The sequence below is a fragment of the Clinocottus analis genome, unplaced genomic scaffold (genome assembly GCF_023055335.1).
Source record: "Clinocottus analis isolate CAN_PGR_092001 unplaced genomic scaffold, fCliAna1.0.p SCAF_19, whole genome shotgun sequence".
NCBI lineage: Eukaryota > Metazoa > Chordata > Actinopteri > Perciformes > Cottidae > Clinocottus > Clinocottus analis.
In genome coordinates, this window is record NW_027175920.1 from 5,769,828 (window position 1) to 5,789,312 (window position 19,485).

Genomic DNA, 19,485 nt, shown 5'->3' on the forward strand with positions numbered 1-19,485 from the left:
CTTTGGAATAAGAAACCTTTTGACACATAACTGTTTGTTACTAACTCAAACCCCATGAAACTACCTGTGTAGTTCAAAGGAGAAGGTTGTCAGAACCTGTGGAAGTGGATGTGAAGGAGATGAGCTGCTTTTTGAAAGTGCCCGTGTGCATGAGGTTTAAGTGAATAAACAGATAAATAACCAGCAGCCCTTGTAGAACGAGTCCCTCTGGCCATGGGCCAAGCAGGTAATTCCTCCGGCATAGTCTTGGAAGGGCCACAGCAAGCCAAGCCCGCCTCAGCAGTCAGACTGTCTGCACATTTCTGCCGCTGATGGCATACCAGGGGCGCCATTTTCCTCTCTGAGACAGACAAGCCAGAGGATCTGATTGGCCTTCCGCCAAAGCGCACTCACAAAGGCTCCTTTGACAGCGGGTCAGTTGGTTAACCAAGCAGTAGGCAGAGGGAGAGAAGGATAAGCCAGAAAAAAAAACTATTCTTCACCTCTTCACCCTTAAGCTTCATTGAAGGGTTATTCACACTAAAAAAAGATGCACCCTCCTGTTAGTCAAAGATAGTTTTTTTAAAAGAACAAAACTGTTTCAGTGAGTTTTTTTGTTTTTTTTTGCATTAGTGGCTCTGTAGATGTAAAGCTCTCATTGGGACGCCCGATGCCGGCTACACACCCACACACACATGTCTCAGTGTGTGTATAGAATTCATGGGTAAATATGACCTACACTTGTGTGTACGTTTTCTTTTTTTTTTTGTTAGCCTGCCCCTTCTGGGACATCCAGTCCTGACAACACTATGTCTTAAGTATTTACAAAAATCTGTTCATTCTTCTTGTTTGCTTGAAATCATTAGATGAGGGGAGTTAATTTATCAAAACAGCCCCATTAACAATGATGAAGGTAAAATGTTTATATTTTGCGTCGGTATTTATCACAAACTTGGAGAAATCTTCTGAAGTCAGGGGAAGTTCTGATTTACACAGCAAACGGAAATATCTGAATGTAACTTGCCGTCCAATACATTAATATTGAGTCTGCATTTTGACCAAGATAAAAATGCGCTCAATCATTAGCTCATCCTTGTTATGATGCTGATGGAGCCTCACATCTTATTTCATAAAGCTGTGTTGGAGCTGACACGATAGCGCTAAATAGCTGCTGATGTTCTCCTGTGTGCTCCTGCGCTCATTATCTCTCCAGTCCAGGCCTTGCGTCTCTGCTTTCTCCTGCCGCCCATCTCCTCCCCTGTGTACCAGCCGCTTTGCATACGACTGATGTTTAAATGCTGCATTGTTAACTGACGTGGGGTAGCCCTTTGCTGACCCGGGAGGTATTTGCTCGTTTGATCATGGGGCAGCAGTTTTAATGTATCGAAGCAGCGCCGCTCCGTAAAGCCCCTAGTCTAAGTGGAGATGGAGGACGAAGGCAGGACGAGGGATCCGCTGGTTGCCGGCCTGACAGTACAGAAGGAAGGTGATTATTAGAATATCTGTTGGTCAGCAAGGCCAGAGGGGATGCTGCTGACCCTGCACTTCCACTTTTGCTGCGATGGTGGGTGTTGGTATTCCAGAGGGTGTTGCGAGGGTTGTGGCAAAGACCGAGAACAGGGCTCCATTGATGAGCAGTTTCAATATTTTCATCAAAGTGTGTGTGTTTTTTTTTTGTTTAGTTTTTTTAGAACTGTTTGAATATTTTCTTGAAAGTTTGTTACAGTCCTTGTTCTGTGGTTTCTCTTTTTTTTTAATTGTTTGGCGCCCTGCTATCTGATTTGCATCCTCTAAAAGGGACCCGTCGCTGCAGCCATTAGCCACAAGGGATTTGTTTTTATTCCCAGATTTGTATATTTTCTTTTCATAAAGTTAATGTCTTTGCACAGAACTTTACCTATTGCCTTCTACATCGAGCCATCAATTCGATCCCACAGTTGAGTTATTGGCCTTGAGTTTGTCCGAAAGTCTGGAAGAAGTTCACACAAAGAAAAAGCCCAGTGTCAGGGACAACCACCTTGCCTTCATGTCTGTGTCACTGGACACAAGAATCTCACTTCGCCAGCCGACAACACAACAGAAAGAAGTGTTGAAGTGAGAAAAAGCCAAAACAATGACATAAGCAGTGTACAAGTTTGTGTTTACACCTTGGGACCTGTGTATCAAGACTCTGCTGGCGCTGAAGCTAACCAGGCTCTGGCCCCTCAAAAGAAAGTATTGAACACCTATACACCCTTCTAGCCCTTTCCCTTACCCTTCTTTGCCCTTTTTTCTCCTTCTATCCTCTCCTTTTCTCTTTGTCCGTTTCATGTGGGAAGTCTCTCAGCGGCAGTGACCATAGATACCAGGGGGAAAAAAAACAGTAAGAAAACCCACTTCGCTCGACTTGGTCATTAATATTTGATGGACAGTTCCCCCATGAATTTGCCATAGCATTTCATAGTGGGCTTGTGATGTGCTGAACATAAGGCTACAGATGGAGATGATTTGTGTCCACATGTGCCATGTTTGTGTGTTTGTCAGCCTCGAAAATGTCACAAAGTCAAAAGGAATAACTTGTCTTTCGATGTTTACAACACTAAACGTGCCAATAGTGTCATTAAAGTAGGCATTTCATACTGTTTCTTTCAGATTCCCGCCGGAATAATCATGTCAACACTCTTTAGGTGAACTCTCTCCTTCTATATCTACGTTAAGCCTTTTGGACTCCTCTTGAGTGCTCACAACTGGATTCTGCAAATATGGATTGGCTCTTGCATTTCCAAAAGTCCCAAAGCAGCCCAACTGCCCCTTGACTTTTGAACCAGGGTTCACAGGAAAGCAGAGGTGAAGCAGCAATCTGCATCTCTCATGGTGCCTCACGCCCACACTGCTACTGAAAGAGGGAGGGAGAGATGCCACATGAGTTTACCTCTAGCGGTGAAAGGAATAAAATGTGTTGAAGGAGAATTCTTAGTTAAATAACACGGTCAGGCATCTCCGGCCCTCAAAGTTGGTCTTCGTTTCTTTGGTTTGTCCTGTATCTGGTACCAATTCTTGCTTTTTCGCTTATTCTTCCCTTCCTTTTTTCAGAGTATTTGCGAAAGATTCACCCTGCATGGCTGCAGGCCCTGATTAGCAGGGCTTCAGAGTCTATTGATCGGGCCTCCAGAGCACCAAGCAAATGTAGCTGGAGCAACAAGTCAATAACACTGTTACCTCAACAATCCCCGTCACACTGGTGGCTTCCCCCCACACTCTCCAAGTGCTTATTTTCATGGGTTGGAGGAGAATTTTGGCAGCGAGACAGGCAATCATGAGCACATCAGTGTCACTCAAAGGGCCTGGTGTGCACATTTGCTCTTTTTCTCCTCTTGTTTGTCTCATTCTCTTTAGAAACCTCTTTTCTCCATTCTGGACAGCTAATTCTGGCTTGAACACTGGTTAAAAAGGGATTGTCTCCATGTAAAAAAAAACTGTTGCTTGAGTTTTTTTTTTCCCATTATCAACCATTATCTAACTTCCCTTTCTCATCTCTCCCAGCTCGACCCCTCCCCTCTCTCCCCTCTCTCAGCTTAGACACAAGACTGGGGAAGCTAGTCTGCAAATTTAATGGAACAGCATGGATTATTTAGACTGACTAAAGCCTCCCTTGTAGTGTCAAATGGGGGGTTGTGGGATGACATTATACCCCTACATTCTCTCTCCCAGTCTCTCTCTCTCTCTCTCTCTCTCTCTCTCTCTCTCTCTCTCTCTCTCTCTCTCTCTCTCTCTCTCTCTCTCTCTGCGCTGCTTACCTGCTGGATAATCCGATCTGTACCTGCATGTCCGAACAGGTTGGACCTGATGGTTCACATAATCCTTAATTGTACTCTGTTATTTCACACCAGATTGCCAGATGTGCTCTTGTTGGTTTTAACACATATCTCTTACCACCCTCTTGATGCCGACAAACATGCATGCAGAATTGCTCTCACACGCATGCACGCATAGTCCGACACTGTGACCTTTGGCTGGCTTAGTCATTTTATACCTGCAGGACAAAGCAAAGGGCAAGAGTGGCTCGACGGTCATGAGGTCAAGTTCAGGAAACGTCTCTTTCTCTTGGTCGCCCTTGGCCCTGATATAAAATCTTTGCTCGGTTAGTTTGCATTCTGTCCGCATTGACATGCAAATGTGACCTTTAACCCCTGGAGACCAACAGAGGAAACTAGCTTTAGTTGCTTTCTTTACTGGCGGACTTCCTGCTGTTTTAGATATCTGATCTGTGGCAGATTGAAAAAACAACTCCAGATGAAGAGAGGTTAGCCTTCCACTTTATTCCTTATTTCACTAGATTTGAAAGTCCTTTGCTGCCATATCTCTGACGGCAATACCGAACCAATAAATGACTCTTGTTCCTTCATTATTTTTTGAAAGAAAATTACTAATGTAAAGACATTAAGGTGCACCATCCACACTGACTGCTTAGTGACATTTCTGTGTTTTAAGTGACCTTGAATTGACCTAACAGAAAATGCAGTTCTCTAGATTCCTCATACATTTGTCATATTTATCAGCATTATTAAAAATGCAGTTTGTTAGTGTTGAAGTCAAAAGAGAAGATAAAAAAAGGGAAACACTGAGTTTCTTCTTAATGGAAGGGTTTAACGGGCATCCAGTTCATTGCAGTCTTTTAAAGTCACTTTGATTATAAGTTGCAGACTTTAATGTGTAATAACGTAAGCAGTCTGCTCATGTGTATTGACGCTGTAAACCAGTGTTTCTTTTTCTTTTATGCTCCATGCATTGATGCAGGCCGAGATGCACACTTTCGAGAGACAAGTGATGTGAACAAAGTTTGTCAGAGACAATATTTTCTTTTTTTTTTAACTGACATGTGAGGGAATGTTTGCAGGCAAAACATGTTGTTTTTTTTACTTGGCCAGCGCAAATTCTTTGTACATTTGTATAAGAAGAGGGTCAGCTTGTGTGGGTGTGTGTGTGTACTTGTGTGTGTAGATGTGTTTGTGCATGCTGGTGGGCAATATTGCAACATCATCCGTATCTGGAGACGCACAGGATGCAGAACTAAAACCACACAGGACTTGAAGCAAATATTTAGAGAGTTGCTTCAAAATGGCAAACAAACACCACGCGAATGAGCTTCCTTACCAGTTAATAAAAAGACGAAGACATAAACACTAATATCCTCAGCGCTTCTTTGTCGGGGAATCGTAAACATACGTCTCTTTAGGCCCAAAGAGTTTAAAGCATTTATCTAATAAAACAGTTTAGGCACGTCACGGAATAAAACCGTCGTGACAATCCTCGTGAAGATAAGTGTTTTGATTCCAACTTGCCTAAAACAGTTTAAAGACAACTATGGGGGACAAGGCACGGAAAGGAAGTATAGGTGTCCAATCTTTATCTCACTACCACATCTTTAAATTATATTTTCTACGCTCAAAATTACTAATTAAAGTCTTTGTGTCACATTGTGAGTCCAAACATTTTATGAGTAAGCCTGACAAAGTCAGGTCAAATTTCACAACAATAGAGTTGGTGTTAGGTGTCGGACTGTGGATGTGTTACTTGCTTCCCCGATAGAACAAAAAAATCATCTGTAGTTTCTCTCCGTAAAAGTAACGACAACAAAAACACTCACTTTGAAAAGTTGTGTAAAGAAAACGCTGTGCATTAATTGGATAAAGAAACACTCTGTGATGCATAAGCAGTCTCTTTTCCCCCAATCTGTGTCACTATGTTGTACCAGTAACAAGGCATGCAGATGCCATTAACCACTGCCTCAGGTGTCCTACGCTCCCAGCATCCCAGCTCTACTTCTCCTGTCTCATTTCCTCTTTTTTTTTTCTTTACTGCAGTCGAGCAGCAGCGTGCACAGATGATTTATGTGCTTTAATGAGATTTCAGTACCGAACAAACAATAAAGAAATATGGACATCATAGTTCTGGAAGCCTCCAGCTCTGATGGCTAATGTTACGCCCTTCTTTTCACCGTGTCCAGTAACAGGATCTGCAGCTGGCCCTTGGCCCTCAGTAAAGGTACAAGGGGGATTTTGTGTTTTGGGAATTCCTAGCAGAAAGGAGAAAATGCAAGAAAAGCATTGTTAGCACGTAGGAATATTGAATCTACTCTATTCCATAATGCCAAAGTCAAGTTGTAGTGACTAATTAGAAGCAAAGTACTGTAAGCAAACCTCGCAGCAAACACTGAGCACAAGTTACGGATCTGGATTACTTTTCCATTCCTACTTTGCAAAGGGAACTTCATCTCACTGTAGTTTGTTCACATAACAAAAACTTACTTTTCCCTCCCTGATGAGTTAAATATTTACCTTTTTAATAGCGCTACTATTTCACAATTACAATATTTTCCAATACAGAATACCTGTACCACTTAATTATTATTTAGCCACCTTAAAATGAATTAACACAATATTTAAATCCCTTTCTCCAAGTTTGTTACCATACTGCCGTGACAAGCTCACTATTTATTTTGAGTCAAATATTTAAACAATCTTAATTTCTTTCACTGTCTTTTTTTTCATCGGCAGCTCCTACGCATTGAAACCCATAATATTAAGCTTACGTGAACTGATTACAGAAGCCTTGAGTGCTTTTGCTTTCACCGCCTACATTGACAGTTGTACTATAAATGTGGGCTGTTGACATGCTGTAAACCGGTCTCGTGACAAGCACATAGGGTAAACATCATTTAAAAAAGCACTTCCTATCAACACACCCCTCCAGCTAGAATGAGGGAAGTAGACACAGGAGTTGAGACAAGGTGAGAGGGAAATAAGCCGATCTATCTGCTGAATGAATTCCCTGAATGTCCAATAGAGGCGACGGAAAGGGGACATGGATGAGGATGGAGATCCGGCAGATAGGGAAGACGGAGGCGGGATAGGGTTCAGCCGGGGAACCAGGCAGGGGAATGATCTGTGTATGTATTGAGCACAGAAAGCCACCTGTACATCATACCAGGATGAGGAGAAGCTGCAGCAGCAACACAAAATTGCTGCCGGCAAAAAAAGTTCTTAAAAATTCCAGACACAGTTTCAATGTATTCTCTCCCTCTCCTTCACCTCCTCTGTCTCTTTTCCATTTCCCTCTCCATCTCCTTTTCGCTCTTTTTTTTCATGTTTTCACATATTCTTGCATATACACACTCTCCTCCCACGCAGAATGTCCTCCTTCTTTTTACCTCCCTCTCTCCATCCCTCCTCTCTCTCTGACTTCTTCGATACTCCCTCTCTCTTCCTCCTTGCAACACTTTTCTAGGAGAGAAATGGGTCCCAGTCTAGGTTGCTGCTAGCCAGGGTTGTTAGCCGCCAAATAAAAAATGGATGAACTTGTAGAGCCCCGGTGCTGTTCTCCTGCATCAAGTTGGTGGAAAGAGGGGGAGTAAAGTGGGTTAGAGAGAGAGAGAGAGAGAGAGAGAGAGAGAGAGAGAGAGAGAGAGAGAGAGAGAGAGAGAGAGAGAGAGAGAGAGAGAGAGAGAGAGAGAGAGAGAGAGAGAGAGAGAGAGAGAGAGAGAATCAGGCGGACATGAAATACTTTGCTCAGACCACGTCCTCCACATAAAAACCTGTCCATCTTTAATGTCAGTTTTCTCAGTTGTGAAAGAAATCATTTTTGTCAATAAAGGTCAAGAAAAGGTTGGCGTCTTTTTTTTAAGGATCAATAATCTCCACAGATTTTTGGGGGGAAACTAGTAAATTTTCGAGAAAATTGAAAAAACAACCTTCAATGTGGAATGCATTTTTTTTTTTTTTTTGTTAAAAACAAATGCGTTGTGAGAACAAATGTTCAATATTGTTTCCCAGTGACCGGGAGTCACTTGTGGGACATGTGGGCCAGTGAGAGATGAATAGATGGATAGATGGATAGATGGATAGATAGATACTTGATATTATAAAATTTACAATAATAGCAATAAATAATACAATATATTTCCAGTCTTTTATTTAACATTCGTATACATACAATACATAGATTTGATAGTAAATTAACATATTTAAAGCCACAATCACAAAATAGTTTTCAGGTTTATTTACATGAATACTTAGTTTTAATAAAACAATGAATTGTGTGCACTAGAGCTGCAATGACAAGTCAAGCCAAACAATTTTCCAGCATACATTTTATTTCATTTTAAACTGATTATTTTTGGGTTTTATTGTTGGTCAGATGAAGGCGTCATCACTAACTGTAGTAACTTGCGATGGGCATTTTTCCTGTATTTTGATAATCTCTAGACCAAATGATTCATCAGGACATTAATCAACAATGAAAATAACGTTCGCTGGCGTCCTGAAATTATAAGCAATAACACAAATATTGCAGTGTTTTTTGTCTGTTTGTCAAACAACTGCTGGAGTGATAGACGTTTACCGTCTTTTCTTTACGTTTAGATCAAAGACTGTATTATTATATAAAATATGAAGGGGAACATGAATTGTGTGATTTATGTTAATAGATATTTATCTGTACAGTATTACATCACCTGGTTACGAACAGATCATTGTGACATGCGAGTGTGAAGGTGTGTGGCCACGTTCTTAAATATTGTTTGTGGTTAGGAGGTTACTTAATGTTGGGGGGTCTAAATAATTACACAAAATAGCTTTAATTAAATAATTACTTCAGGTGTGTGTGTGCGTGTGTGCGTGTGTGTGTGTGCGTGCGTGCGTGCGTGCATGTGTGTGTTGAAAATCATCATTTATCCTGAACACCCCCTTGGGGACAATAGGCAAAACATAGGTGGCGGGATCAGATCTCTCCAACAAACGGGTCAAGTCATTATCTCTGCTGAGCAGCATGAACCCGATCTGATTGTTGTGGATTGTTCTTCCTCGTCTCTTTCGCTTGATTGAAGCGTCGCACGTTTCTCACCTTTCTTCGCTCAAACTGGATTGATGGCAGGTCCATCTCTCCCTTTTGTTTTGTCATGTGGCAGGTTTGTGTGTAAGCCCCAGACCAAAAGAGTGTGTGTGTGTGTGTGTGTGTGTGTGTGTGTGTGTGTGTGTGTGTGTGTGTGTGTGTGTGTGTGTGTGTGTGTGTGTGTGTGTGTGTGTGTGTGTGAGTGTGTGTTCGTGCATACATGCTCCTGCAATGCAACATTTATCCGTGTTAGTTTGTTATAATAAGTCAATGCATTAGTTAGGACTTACCCCCACCAGCGTTCCACCTCCATGTCCATCACTCAAACCATTTGTGAACACATTGATCCTTCCCTCCGTCCTCCCCCCCTCCACCCGCTCTCCTTTCCCATGCTGTATATTCCCAGGGTTTGGAGGGAGGAGAGCCAGAATGGCTCAGACAGCCATTGATTTTTATTTTATTGGTCTACTAGTGGAAAGAGGAGGGATAGGGGAGGGCCAGAGAGATGCAACTCTGCAGCTAAGTTTCCTATTTGTGTGTTTGTGTGTGTGTGTGTGTGTGTGTGTGTGTGTGTGTGTGTGTGTGTGTGTGTGTGTGTGTGTGTGTGTGTCTGTGTGTGTGTGTGTGTGTGTGGGTGTGGGTGTGTGTGTGTTGAGGTGGGTTGGGCCTACCTGCTGATGTCTGTCCGACTGAGACTATTTTTTGGTTTTTGGGGGGGGGTGTTATCTGTCTGAGAGGTTTGTATATGTGTGTACATGTCCAGCAACCTCTGAGAGCCATCAAAAGGTGTGCATGTGTTGTGTGGATGCACACACACGTGTGTGTCATTGAAGGGACTGAGAAATCTGGGGCACTGATAGCGCTGGCGCTAGGGACCTGGACCCCATCACACACACACACACACACACACACACACACACACACACAGAGCTGAGGTGTATCCCGGTGCTCATTAGAGCTGGTAATAAGGCTGTGCTGCTGGAAGAGGAGGGGGAAAAAAACAGGGTAAGGAAGAGAGGGAGGGAGGAAGAGGGTGGAAAGGGAGAAAAAGAAGAAGAAAAAAAACGGTAGATTTTAAATTTTAATAACACTGGTACGATTTTGTAAATCTTTCCTGACAGAAAAGTCCTCATTATTTTCATCTGTCTCCGAGGAGCCTCTCCTCCAGCTCTGCCTCCCCGGGTAAACGGACTCTCTCTCTCTCTCTCTCTCTCTCTCTCTCTCTCTCTCTCCCCCGCTCTCTGTCTCTCTCTCTCTCTCTCTCTCTCTCTCTCTCTCTCTCTCTCTCTCTCTCTCTCTCTCTCTCTCTCTCTCTCTTTCCTCACTCCACCTCTCTATTTCTGTCTCTCCACTCGTTTTCTCTCTTGTTTTTCACTCTCAGCTGTTTTATTGTCCATTTCCGTCCTTCCCGCTTGCTTTATTTTTTTGCTCTCCTTTGCATTCATCATCAGGACTCAGTCTCTCGCTCACACTCGTGCTGTATCTCTTTTCCATCTAGTAAGGTGTCATCTGACTGGTTGCCTGCGATGAAGGAACATCAGGAGCCAATAGAACGACCAGTATCACGTGCAGTTATTGGCTGGCGTCTTGCTAACAGTTACTGTTGGTTTGTCTACATATGAGTGTCGGGGACAAAGACAAAATACTTGGGGATCATAGCATCATGGTAGGGAGTGGGATTCTCATACTTGTGTGCAGGAGTGTGTATATGTGTGTGTCAGCATGTACATCTGCACCCTTGTACGTGCGCTGTTTGAATCACTCACATATCCCCAAACCTACCCTTACACACACACAGACCAACACACACACACACACCCCTCACCCCCTCACCCCCACCTCTATGTCAAGTGTCAAAGCTGGAGGATGGATCCGGTTTGATAAGTTCTGTTCTGTCTGGCCACGTGTCAGGGTGGGATCAACCATACGGCAGAGGAAAACCATGTTCTTCACTCTCCTACCTCCCAATTTTGGGGATTTTTCATTTTTTGGGGGGTTTGCCAGGGGGAGGGGTGGGGGGGAGGTTTTTTGGAGGTAGGTTTTAGGCTAGCTGCTTTTGTTACCTGAAGAATTTAAACGGAAAAACTGAAATGGCTGTAGAAGCTCATTTGACTCATCGTAACGTGCTTTGCTGGACACGGAAAATAAATCTGTCGATCAAATCTGTAAGTGACACAAGTTGTTATTAGTGAACAAATACAAACAGATTAAATGCACAATGACAAAAAAAAACTTTATTATGTGTCTTTTAAAGTATTGATTTCTATCAGTTTGTGAGATTGAAGACATCACAAATGTATTTTCCCAGGTCATAATATTACATAAGTAGTAACTTTCACCTGTGGGGTGATTAAAGGAAAGTGATGACATCAATATCCTCGCCTCTCAAGCTGTCAGAGGAAAACGCTGTGGCTCTTTGCAGTGTCACAGGCACTATTTCTTACTTTTATCATTGCACAAGTGAATTATGACTGTACCCCCCATCTGCTCCATGTAACTCCTCCCAGTCTGTCTGGCTAGATCATGGTGTGTGTGTGTGTGTGCTTATAGGTCCTCTGGTTATAGGTGAACCCTGGTTCATAACCTTCATAAAACCTTGCAGTTTCACTTGAATTATTGCTAGCATTAGAGAAGCGCGAGGATATTATTACTGGTTTGGTCGTTGTGTTGCTCACGGTGGATAAAACACACGGCTACAAAAGTAAAAAACATCCTTAGAATTTGAGTTGTGGCAAGATTAAATTTAACCTCCTACGGCTTTGATTGGGCAGTGCTACATATGCATCAAGCTTCTGTTTAAGGGTTTGAGCCGCGGCAAATAAGATCAGCTACTTTACATTAGACTTCAAGACGTGTTTTGTTAGATTGGTGTACAGAGAATCAGTTTAGGTCAAAGTAAGTAATTTTTAGAATATCTGTCCCCCGAGAAAAAGTTCTTGAATCGCAGCACTGTCATATTCCTTACTGCTTTGAACATTTCAGTGTTTGAAGTTATTCAGCGTTGTCTGCCACCAAATCAGACTCCTTTTAATGAATGCAATTTTTACAGAACAGCCCCCTCCCCCTCTCTCTCCCTCTTTTTCTTCCTCTCTCTCTAAGCACCCGGGCTCCTCATCATGAGGCTAAAACTAACTTCCTGTTCATTTTTCCACCCTGAGGCCTCGCGTCATGCTACCCTCTTTTCCCCAGCTGAAACAGTAACAAACAGCATAAAGCGATCTGGATCCTCCCAACACACACTCAGACACACACGCACACACAGGCACACACAAGCACCTCCTCTGGGTATTTGGCTTGGATAAATAATCATTGTAAATAATGAATGTCAATTAATCGGGGGAGACGTGGCCTTGCTAAGCACGCTCTGATTAGTGTTTCAGTGGGATCTCCCCAGCTGGCTTCAGCCAATCATCTCCGCCTCATCATCGCATCACTAATACTGCTTCAACTCGTACCACATCATAGGCATGTTGCTGGTGTTTGTTGCTTTCCGGTGGGGAGTGTATGGTTACTCAGCATGGTTTAAGACAGGAACAGGATATACAAATATATCATAGCTGTTACTTGTGATTCACAGAACATGGTTTACTGTTTACCAGCTGACACGTTCCTGATAATATATGCATGTATTCCAGAAAAAACTGTCTACTTATAAAGCAGAGCTTCTTACAAACAGTAGTTGTAATGAGCTCTCTGGTGTTGACCAGGCAGCAACCTCCGTGTCTGAAAAGTGAAGTCACTGCAGAAAAGCCTTAAACTTGTATTCTTTCCAATGGCCAGTAGGGGGCAACTCCTCTGGTTGCAAAAAATAATGTTACGGATGGCCTCAAATTGCTAGTTCCAAGTCTTCTTAAATACTGCTTTAGGGCGTGGCTACCTTGTGATTGACAGGTCACTAACAGAGCAGATCTGGGAGATATCTGTGTTTCTTCTTACAACTTCACTTCTTTCACAATGTTTTTAGTTCAAACAAAAGTTTATTGTAACAATTTTGGTCTCCTAAAAAAATGACCTTTTCAGTGCTCTGTTGTACTTAGCGCCGCCCTCTCTTGTCACTTCTGGTTGCAAAGAAAACAACAAGATAACGACGGCCAAAAGTCACGTCGACAAAGCGGCTGTCAAAAAAACCAATGCTTCTCATGGTGTTATCCAGTGACGAACGGTAATGTGTGTTACGAGCGATTGGTTATAGTTTTCACATGTTTTGTATGTGGCAATGAGTCCAAAGTGCAGCATAGACATTTCTCTGCACAAAGCACAGCGACATACACATAAAACACTACTGTCTGCGATGCATTTTTGTCACGCTTTTGGCCGTGGGCTTTTAGACTAACTGCCGGTCCGAGCTGGTGGACTGGAGGCGGCTGTGAGCTCGACTGCTGTGTCGGGCTCAGTCTTGGGCTTTAGAGGGTAGCAGGGTGACTGAGCAGCCAGCCAGCACCCCCTCCCCAGTGATAAATGGCCACAACATGGGCTATTCATCTCCTGCTTAGAGAAGTGGACAGTGCCCCCCTCCTCGGCCTCTCCTCCACATGTCAGCAAATGTGATAATTCTCTCATTTGTCAGGAGCAGCGGAGGGTTCAGAGTTTGTGTGTGTGTGTGTGTGTGTGTGTGTGTGTGTGTGTGTGTTTGTCTGTAAGTCCGTGCGTGTGCGGCGATGCAAACTCTGGAGAATTTTGGGAACGCGCGCACGTGAGATGAGTTGAGAGGCCTGTAACTCCTCCGCACACCAGCACCCCACTCCCTCTCTCCTCCTTTCCCAGCTTTGTGTGTTTTCGGTTCAAAGCCCCCATCTTGTCAAGTTTACTTAGGTCACAGTGGGAACATTTAAATGTGCAAAGGAGTGAGTCGTTTTATGGCAAATTCCATCAGTAATTCAGTGATTTTATTACCTCCAGGAGACTCCCGAGCCACTTTTTTTTCCACTTTATTGGGCAAATAAAGTTTTAATGTGTGTGCGTGTGTTTGTGTGTCATGCTTGTTTATAAGTGTTTTGTATGTTCATATGTGCGTGTACACGCGTCAGTATGACATCTTTACAGAGGCTTTACAGAGGCTTTACACAGCGTGTTGGCAAAGTGCTGCAGTTTTGGAAATATTGTGTGTGTGTTTCACACTCCCATACCTGTTATTGTGTACCAGTAAATAGACCTCATGGTAGCTATTAAACACGATAAGCCTCGAGCTGGTGGCTGGTCATTTAGTTTGCACATAATCATGTGACTGTTTTACGTGTTCTCTGTAGACGCACGAGGCCCTCGGTGAACCCTGCCTGATCTCTCTCGCCCTTTTCTCCGTCTCTCTGCAGGATCATCCAGAATCGGGCCCTGGTCTTCATCCTCGGAGCCATCATCCTTCTCACCATCATCCTGGCCATCTATTTCAATCTGCGAGGCCACTGATCTCCCCTCGACACACACATACTCGCGCACACACACACACGCGCCCTCCTCCCCTGACACAAATACAAACACACACATGCGTGATTAATAGCGACAAAAGCGTTGTTCTGCTGTAATTAGGACAAATGGTCCCCATGAATCACTGTTTCCAATGTCTGACAGGGAGCTTTTTTTCCCCCCATCTCTTTCTCCTTTTCCTGTTTGCAGTTTCTTTCTCTCTTTCTGTCCCTCTCTGCCTTTATTTTCCACTTTGCTTTCTCTTTCTTTCTTCTTCTTCTTTCTTTTCTCCTCTGTTTTGTTCTCTCTCTCTCTGTCAGGCTCTCTCATACATCTCCAGGGACAAGAATAGGAGGAGATGTTTTTATGATAATTAATATGTTTCATGGTGTCGTCCTCAGCGTGCTTCAGCAGCCCATATTGTCCCCAGGTGAACGAGGCCTTGGGATGATTTTTTTCTCTGTTTTTTTTGTAACTCAAAGCAGATTCAGATATGTAGATATGTTTTTTTCTTGCGACAGAGGTGGGTCAAGTGTTATTCAGAATGTGTGTGTGTGTGCATGCATGGGAGACGGAGAGAAAGACAGTGCACACTTATGTATGTTCGCATGTGCATGACTGACAGTCATGGATTGGGGGGCCCGTCGTGTTTGTTATTAACACCAACATGCTGTAGTATGTATGAGCTTCTGTAACTAAATGATTCAGCTCTTCGTCACGTAGCTCCGACAAAGCACAGAGGTGAGTGCCTTCAGATAAGATATGCTGTACACACCGCTTCTTTAAAAAGCTCAGCCGAGCCCAAAATAGACGAGTGGCGCAGCCTTGAAAAGAGAGGATGCACATAAAAAGGTTGAGGTCAGTTCAACTTCAGTTCAGGATCGTTTCTTTTACAATTTCCGCATTAAAGAAAGGATGTATAAACATTACAAGAAAGTTTCCTGATTGAGAAACAATGAAATAAAATCTACTCTTTTAAAGTTTTTAGTACAAAAGGGAACTGACCCCAACCTTGGCACACACGATACCTAAATACCACGCAGAGAAAGTTTTCCTCACACATTAGAACTAGCTTTATATCTACATTTGGTACAACTCCCCTGCATCACTCAAACACCGACTGTCACGACTTATAATGTAATTTAATCTCTCATTGTGGAAAGTTATAGGCATCTTACTGTATGTACTAACCTTAACATCTACATCATGAATAGTGTTTTGTTCGAAATACAAGTAATTCTCTTACTATTTATTTATAAATACAATTAACGTTTCCGTGTTAAACCTGTATATTTTATTAAGTTGAAAGACATTCAGAGTTTACACAAACCACGTGTTTTCTTCTTGATTTTTGGGTGTTCAGTGATTAGATTATAAAATGCAAACTGCACACCAGGACCAACGGAGATGTTTTCCGTCTTAAAGTTTTTTTCTTTCTTCTGTTGTTATAAATGGATCAAACCTGTTTTAGAACTGGCACTTTTTGTTCTATATATTTCTTGTCAGGATGGTTATCCAGTCCTTGTTTCTGTGTTTACCTGTACGCTGACTGATGATGTGATACATTTGCAGGTGTTTGAAAAGAAAAAAAAAACCTGTGTGCGTGAGTTTACTGCTGTTTAATTCTTCAGGGGAAAGCCATTCTTCGGGGGGTCTCGGCAAATCTAAATTTAAGAGCATACTTGGAGAATTTTCAGAAGTTGAGCTACATGAAGGTAACGCGCCACAAACACACTCACACACACACACACAGGAGTGAATATTGGAGTGTGCGTGTGTCTCCTGTGGTCGTTGTGGTGGTTCCCAGCGAGGACATTTGCTATTCTGTTTCAGCGCCACGGTCTTCATTTTTGAAGATGCGGGGGTGTCAGAGTGGTGAGCCCCCATCCCCCCCACCCCCATCCACCATTCCACAGGCCCTCACTCGCCGCAGCGCCGCCGCCGCCTGCTTCAAAGCCTCAAATTAATGCCCAACAAAATAGTGTGCCTCTGACCGTCCCATGTGGGTCTGACCCACCAAGACTTATCATTAAAGTGGAGGGATAATGAAAAAAGGAAGGAAGCAAAGAGGAGGGAGAAGGAAGGAAGTGTATGAGGAAGCGTGGCGGTAGGGGGCGAGGCGGGGTTGAGGGGGTGAGGAGGGGGAGGAGGGGGTGAAATCCCTGGCAGTTTGACAAACCTCATCTGGTAATGACCCTCAGTGATTGTTTTTTCACCCAATGCACACTGTGTGTGTCTGTGCACGTGCAGCCTTCCCTCTCCTCCTCTCTCTTTCTATCTCTGTCTTTCTCTCCCTCCCCGTCCCTCCTACTCCCCCCCTTCTCTCTCTACCTCTCCTGCCACCTTTTCTCCTCCTCCCTGTCCTCCCCTCCCTCCCTCCCTCGCAGCCTGTCAGATGAGCGGAGCGGTAGCTAGCGAGTGAGCGGTGGAAGGCAGCGTGGCGGCGGCTTCTATTTGAAGTTGTAATGGTGTCAAAAAGTCAGGGTTGACTGACAGACGTCAGTCCCACAGGGCCTCATTAAAAACAGACCCACTTGACAAGGAAATAATTGAGCGCCTGCGACAACTCGGGGGCCCCTCCGCGATTTTAGATGTTTTTATTTTCTTTTCATTATTAGCGCCGAGCTATTACGTTCATTAAGAAATGGCATTAAAACAAGTTTTTAAAAGCGGGTAAATGGAGGGAGGGGGAGACGGAGGGCGGGATGCATGGAGGAGGGAAGATAACGATTTGTTTAGAGCCCCCGTCCTGTTTTATTATTTAAACAGGAGCACCGTCATGTGATACCTTGGCAGAAGTTGGCTATCATCTGCCACTCCTCCCTTTTTTTCTCCTCTTTTTTCCCCTTTACTCATCCCTCGCTTTCCCCCAGCTTTCATCTTTCCCCTCCGCCGTCCATCTCTCTCTTTCTCCACCTGCACATCTCTCCCCCTCTCTTCATCCCTTTCTTTCTCTCCCTCTGAGCGGCGAGTGTCGTCGGAATATGAACTAGATTATTCATCGACGCCCCCCCACGCCCTCCTCCCCCCCTCCCAGTTCGCTGATTTGGTTTTCGACAAGCGTCTCACCGCAGAGGGCTGACGATGAAAACTTGTCAAAAATAGGTTATATCTTATTCCAAGGGGCAACAATAGCAGCAGGTACAGACACCTTTTAATATTTAATTTAGACGGGTGTTAACCCTCCTTAAGTGACTGGAGCTGTGTCTTCCATACAGACACCAGGAGAGAGACGGTGAAAGGGAGAGGGGGGAGCAACGGGGGGGGGGGGCAAGCAATTAATTATTTGATGTCTGAAAAGTGATTTTGAATCTCTCCCCTGCCTTCTCCTGTTTGCCAGAGAGAGGGTTCGGGTTGTTGGGTGTCCCTGTTCATTTTCCACACCGACCACGTCTCCAGCATGGCCGTCCTGTGAGAGCCGAGGCATTACCACTTGAATCACATTCACATCCTCGCGCCGCTGGGCCTCACTCATTACGGTATCGATAGCACGAGTGATCACGAAGCAACGGTTTTGGTCTCTTATTTCATCAGCGGAAATGCTCATCTTTTCCTCCATCTTGCGTCAGTCCGTCTCGCTGACATCCCTGGTGCCATTCCCGTTCTCTCTGGTTCCTTCTAGTCGGTTAACATAAAAAGTTGTTTTTCTTCTTCAACAAGGAACCTCTGTGATGCGCCACCATTACAAAAAGCCTGATGTTTGTCATCCATTTAAGACGACAAGGGATCGTGACAAGCGTCGTTTCAGCTGGCCGTCCCCTGTGCTGAAGGGGCGGGCCTTAAACGAGATAAACGGCTCCAGTGGTGGGATCGCGGCGGGAGGGTGGGCGCGCCGTCTCCAGGAGGGTCCATGATGCTCGCTGCCACCCCCCACAGCACAAACACACATGTATTAGAGGAGGCCCCGCAACAACAGCCACCCAAGAAAACCCCACAATGGCAGTGTTTGAGAACTACAATGAATCTTCCACTGTTTGATTCAGCGCACACAGAAAAGCACACATGCTCTGCTGCACGTATGGCGGACACCCCCAACCCCCCTCGATAAAAAGACACACACACGCTCTAGTGTGCGGCTGTTAGAAGAGGAGCCATGTTCTCCGTTTGTACACGGCACCAGTCCTAGCAGAATGGCTTTCTTTCTCTTCTCGGCCCTTTATCTGTCTTTTCCTTCGCCCCCATCAGCGCCGTCGACCATTTTAATGGTGTTTGTGCTCGCAAAGAAATGACAATGCAACCCATTATTTGAGCAGCCATACATACACATGGATGTGTGCGTGCATGTACTTGCAGGATGTGTCCCCCCGCGGTTCGAATGGAGCTGGAGGGCTCGGTGTAAAAAGGCTACGTCAGACTGTCTGTATGCACGGTATCTGTTTGTGTCCATCCGTGAGGCCCGAATTACTGATTCACGCTGTCGACCAGGATGTTCAGTTCGTCTCGTTTTCCCGCTCGTGAAACTATAAAGATGGATTTTTTTGTGATGTCTGTCAGTGTCTGTGTTGTCTTAACATCTGTCATTAAAGGAGTTCTGAATCTCAGGAACCAAGACGCCGTGTCATGAGTTGCATTTCCCTCCTCTAACCACTGAGTGCTGTCATTGAACAGACAAAAACAAGCGAGGAGGTAAAGCCGCGGAGCTGACATTTTCAAACCTATAGCAGCGCTGTGTGCCTTCTTTTTGATTTTAAGGGCACACCTAGCCTTGTACAGAAGACTCTAATTCTGTTTTGCCATGGAGACAATAGAAACACAAAGAGCCAGGTCAGAGCCAGGCTGAGCCGGGCTAAACCACTCGGCACCCCCCCCCCTCCCTACATCCCCTCTCCCCTCCATCTTCATCCATCTCTCCCCGTAGAATACTGCCTCAGCCTTTGAACTGAAATTAACACTTTACCACTACAAAGACATACAGTTGTAACCAGCAATGTAATTTGCATGACAATGGGGAGTTGAATAAAATGGAGCTGTTTTATAGTGGCAGAAGCTTTTACTTACATTTATTTATTTGTCATTATATCTCTGCCATTTGCCCTTTCAATTAAATTATTACTGTAGGTTAATGAGTACAGTGTACCAAAGGAGAAGGTAAAATATAGCATGTGTTGGATATATTCCTCCCTATACTCAAGCAAACGCAGCCAGCAAATGAATCACTTGTTATCCTCAGCATCGTTTCTACCACGCGGCTGTCCATTTTCAAAGTGGACGAATGATAGTAAGAGACAAATGAGAAGA

At 44.1% G+C, this 19,485-nt stretch overlaps 1 protein-coding gene across 4 annotated transcripts in view; it reads left to right on the top strand.

The window, feature by feature from the left end:
- Positions 1–15,849, top strand: part of vti1a (vesicle transport through interaction with t-SNAREs 1A) — a 107,521-nt gene extending 91,672 nt beyond the window's left edge. For all 4 annotated transcript variants that reach the window (XM_068583856.1, XM_068583854.1, XM_068583857.1 and 1 more), the window contains one exon: positions 14,157–15,849. Coding sequence is in view for 2 of the 4 variants with exons in the window: in XM_068583854.1 (XP_068439955.1) it covers positions 14,157–14,250 (94 nt within the window). In the remaining 2 variants the exon portion in view is untranslated. The remainder of the gene's footprint in view (positions 1–14,156) is intronic.
- Positions 15,850–19,485: the final 3,636 nt, after the last annotated feature.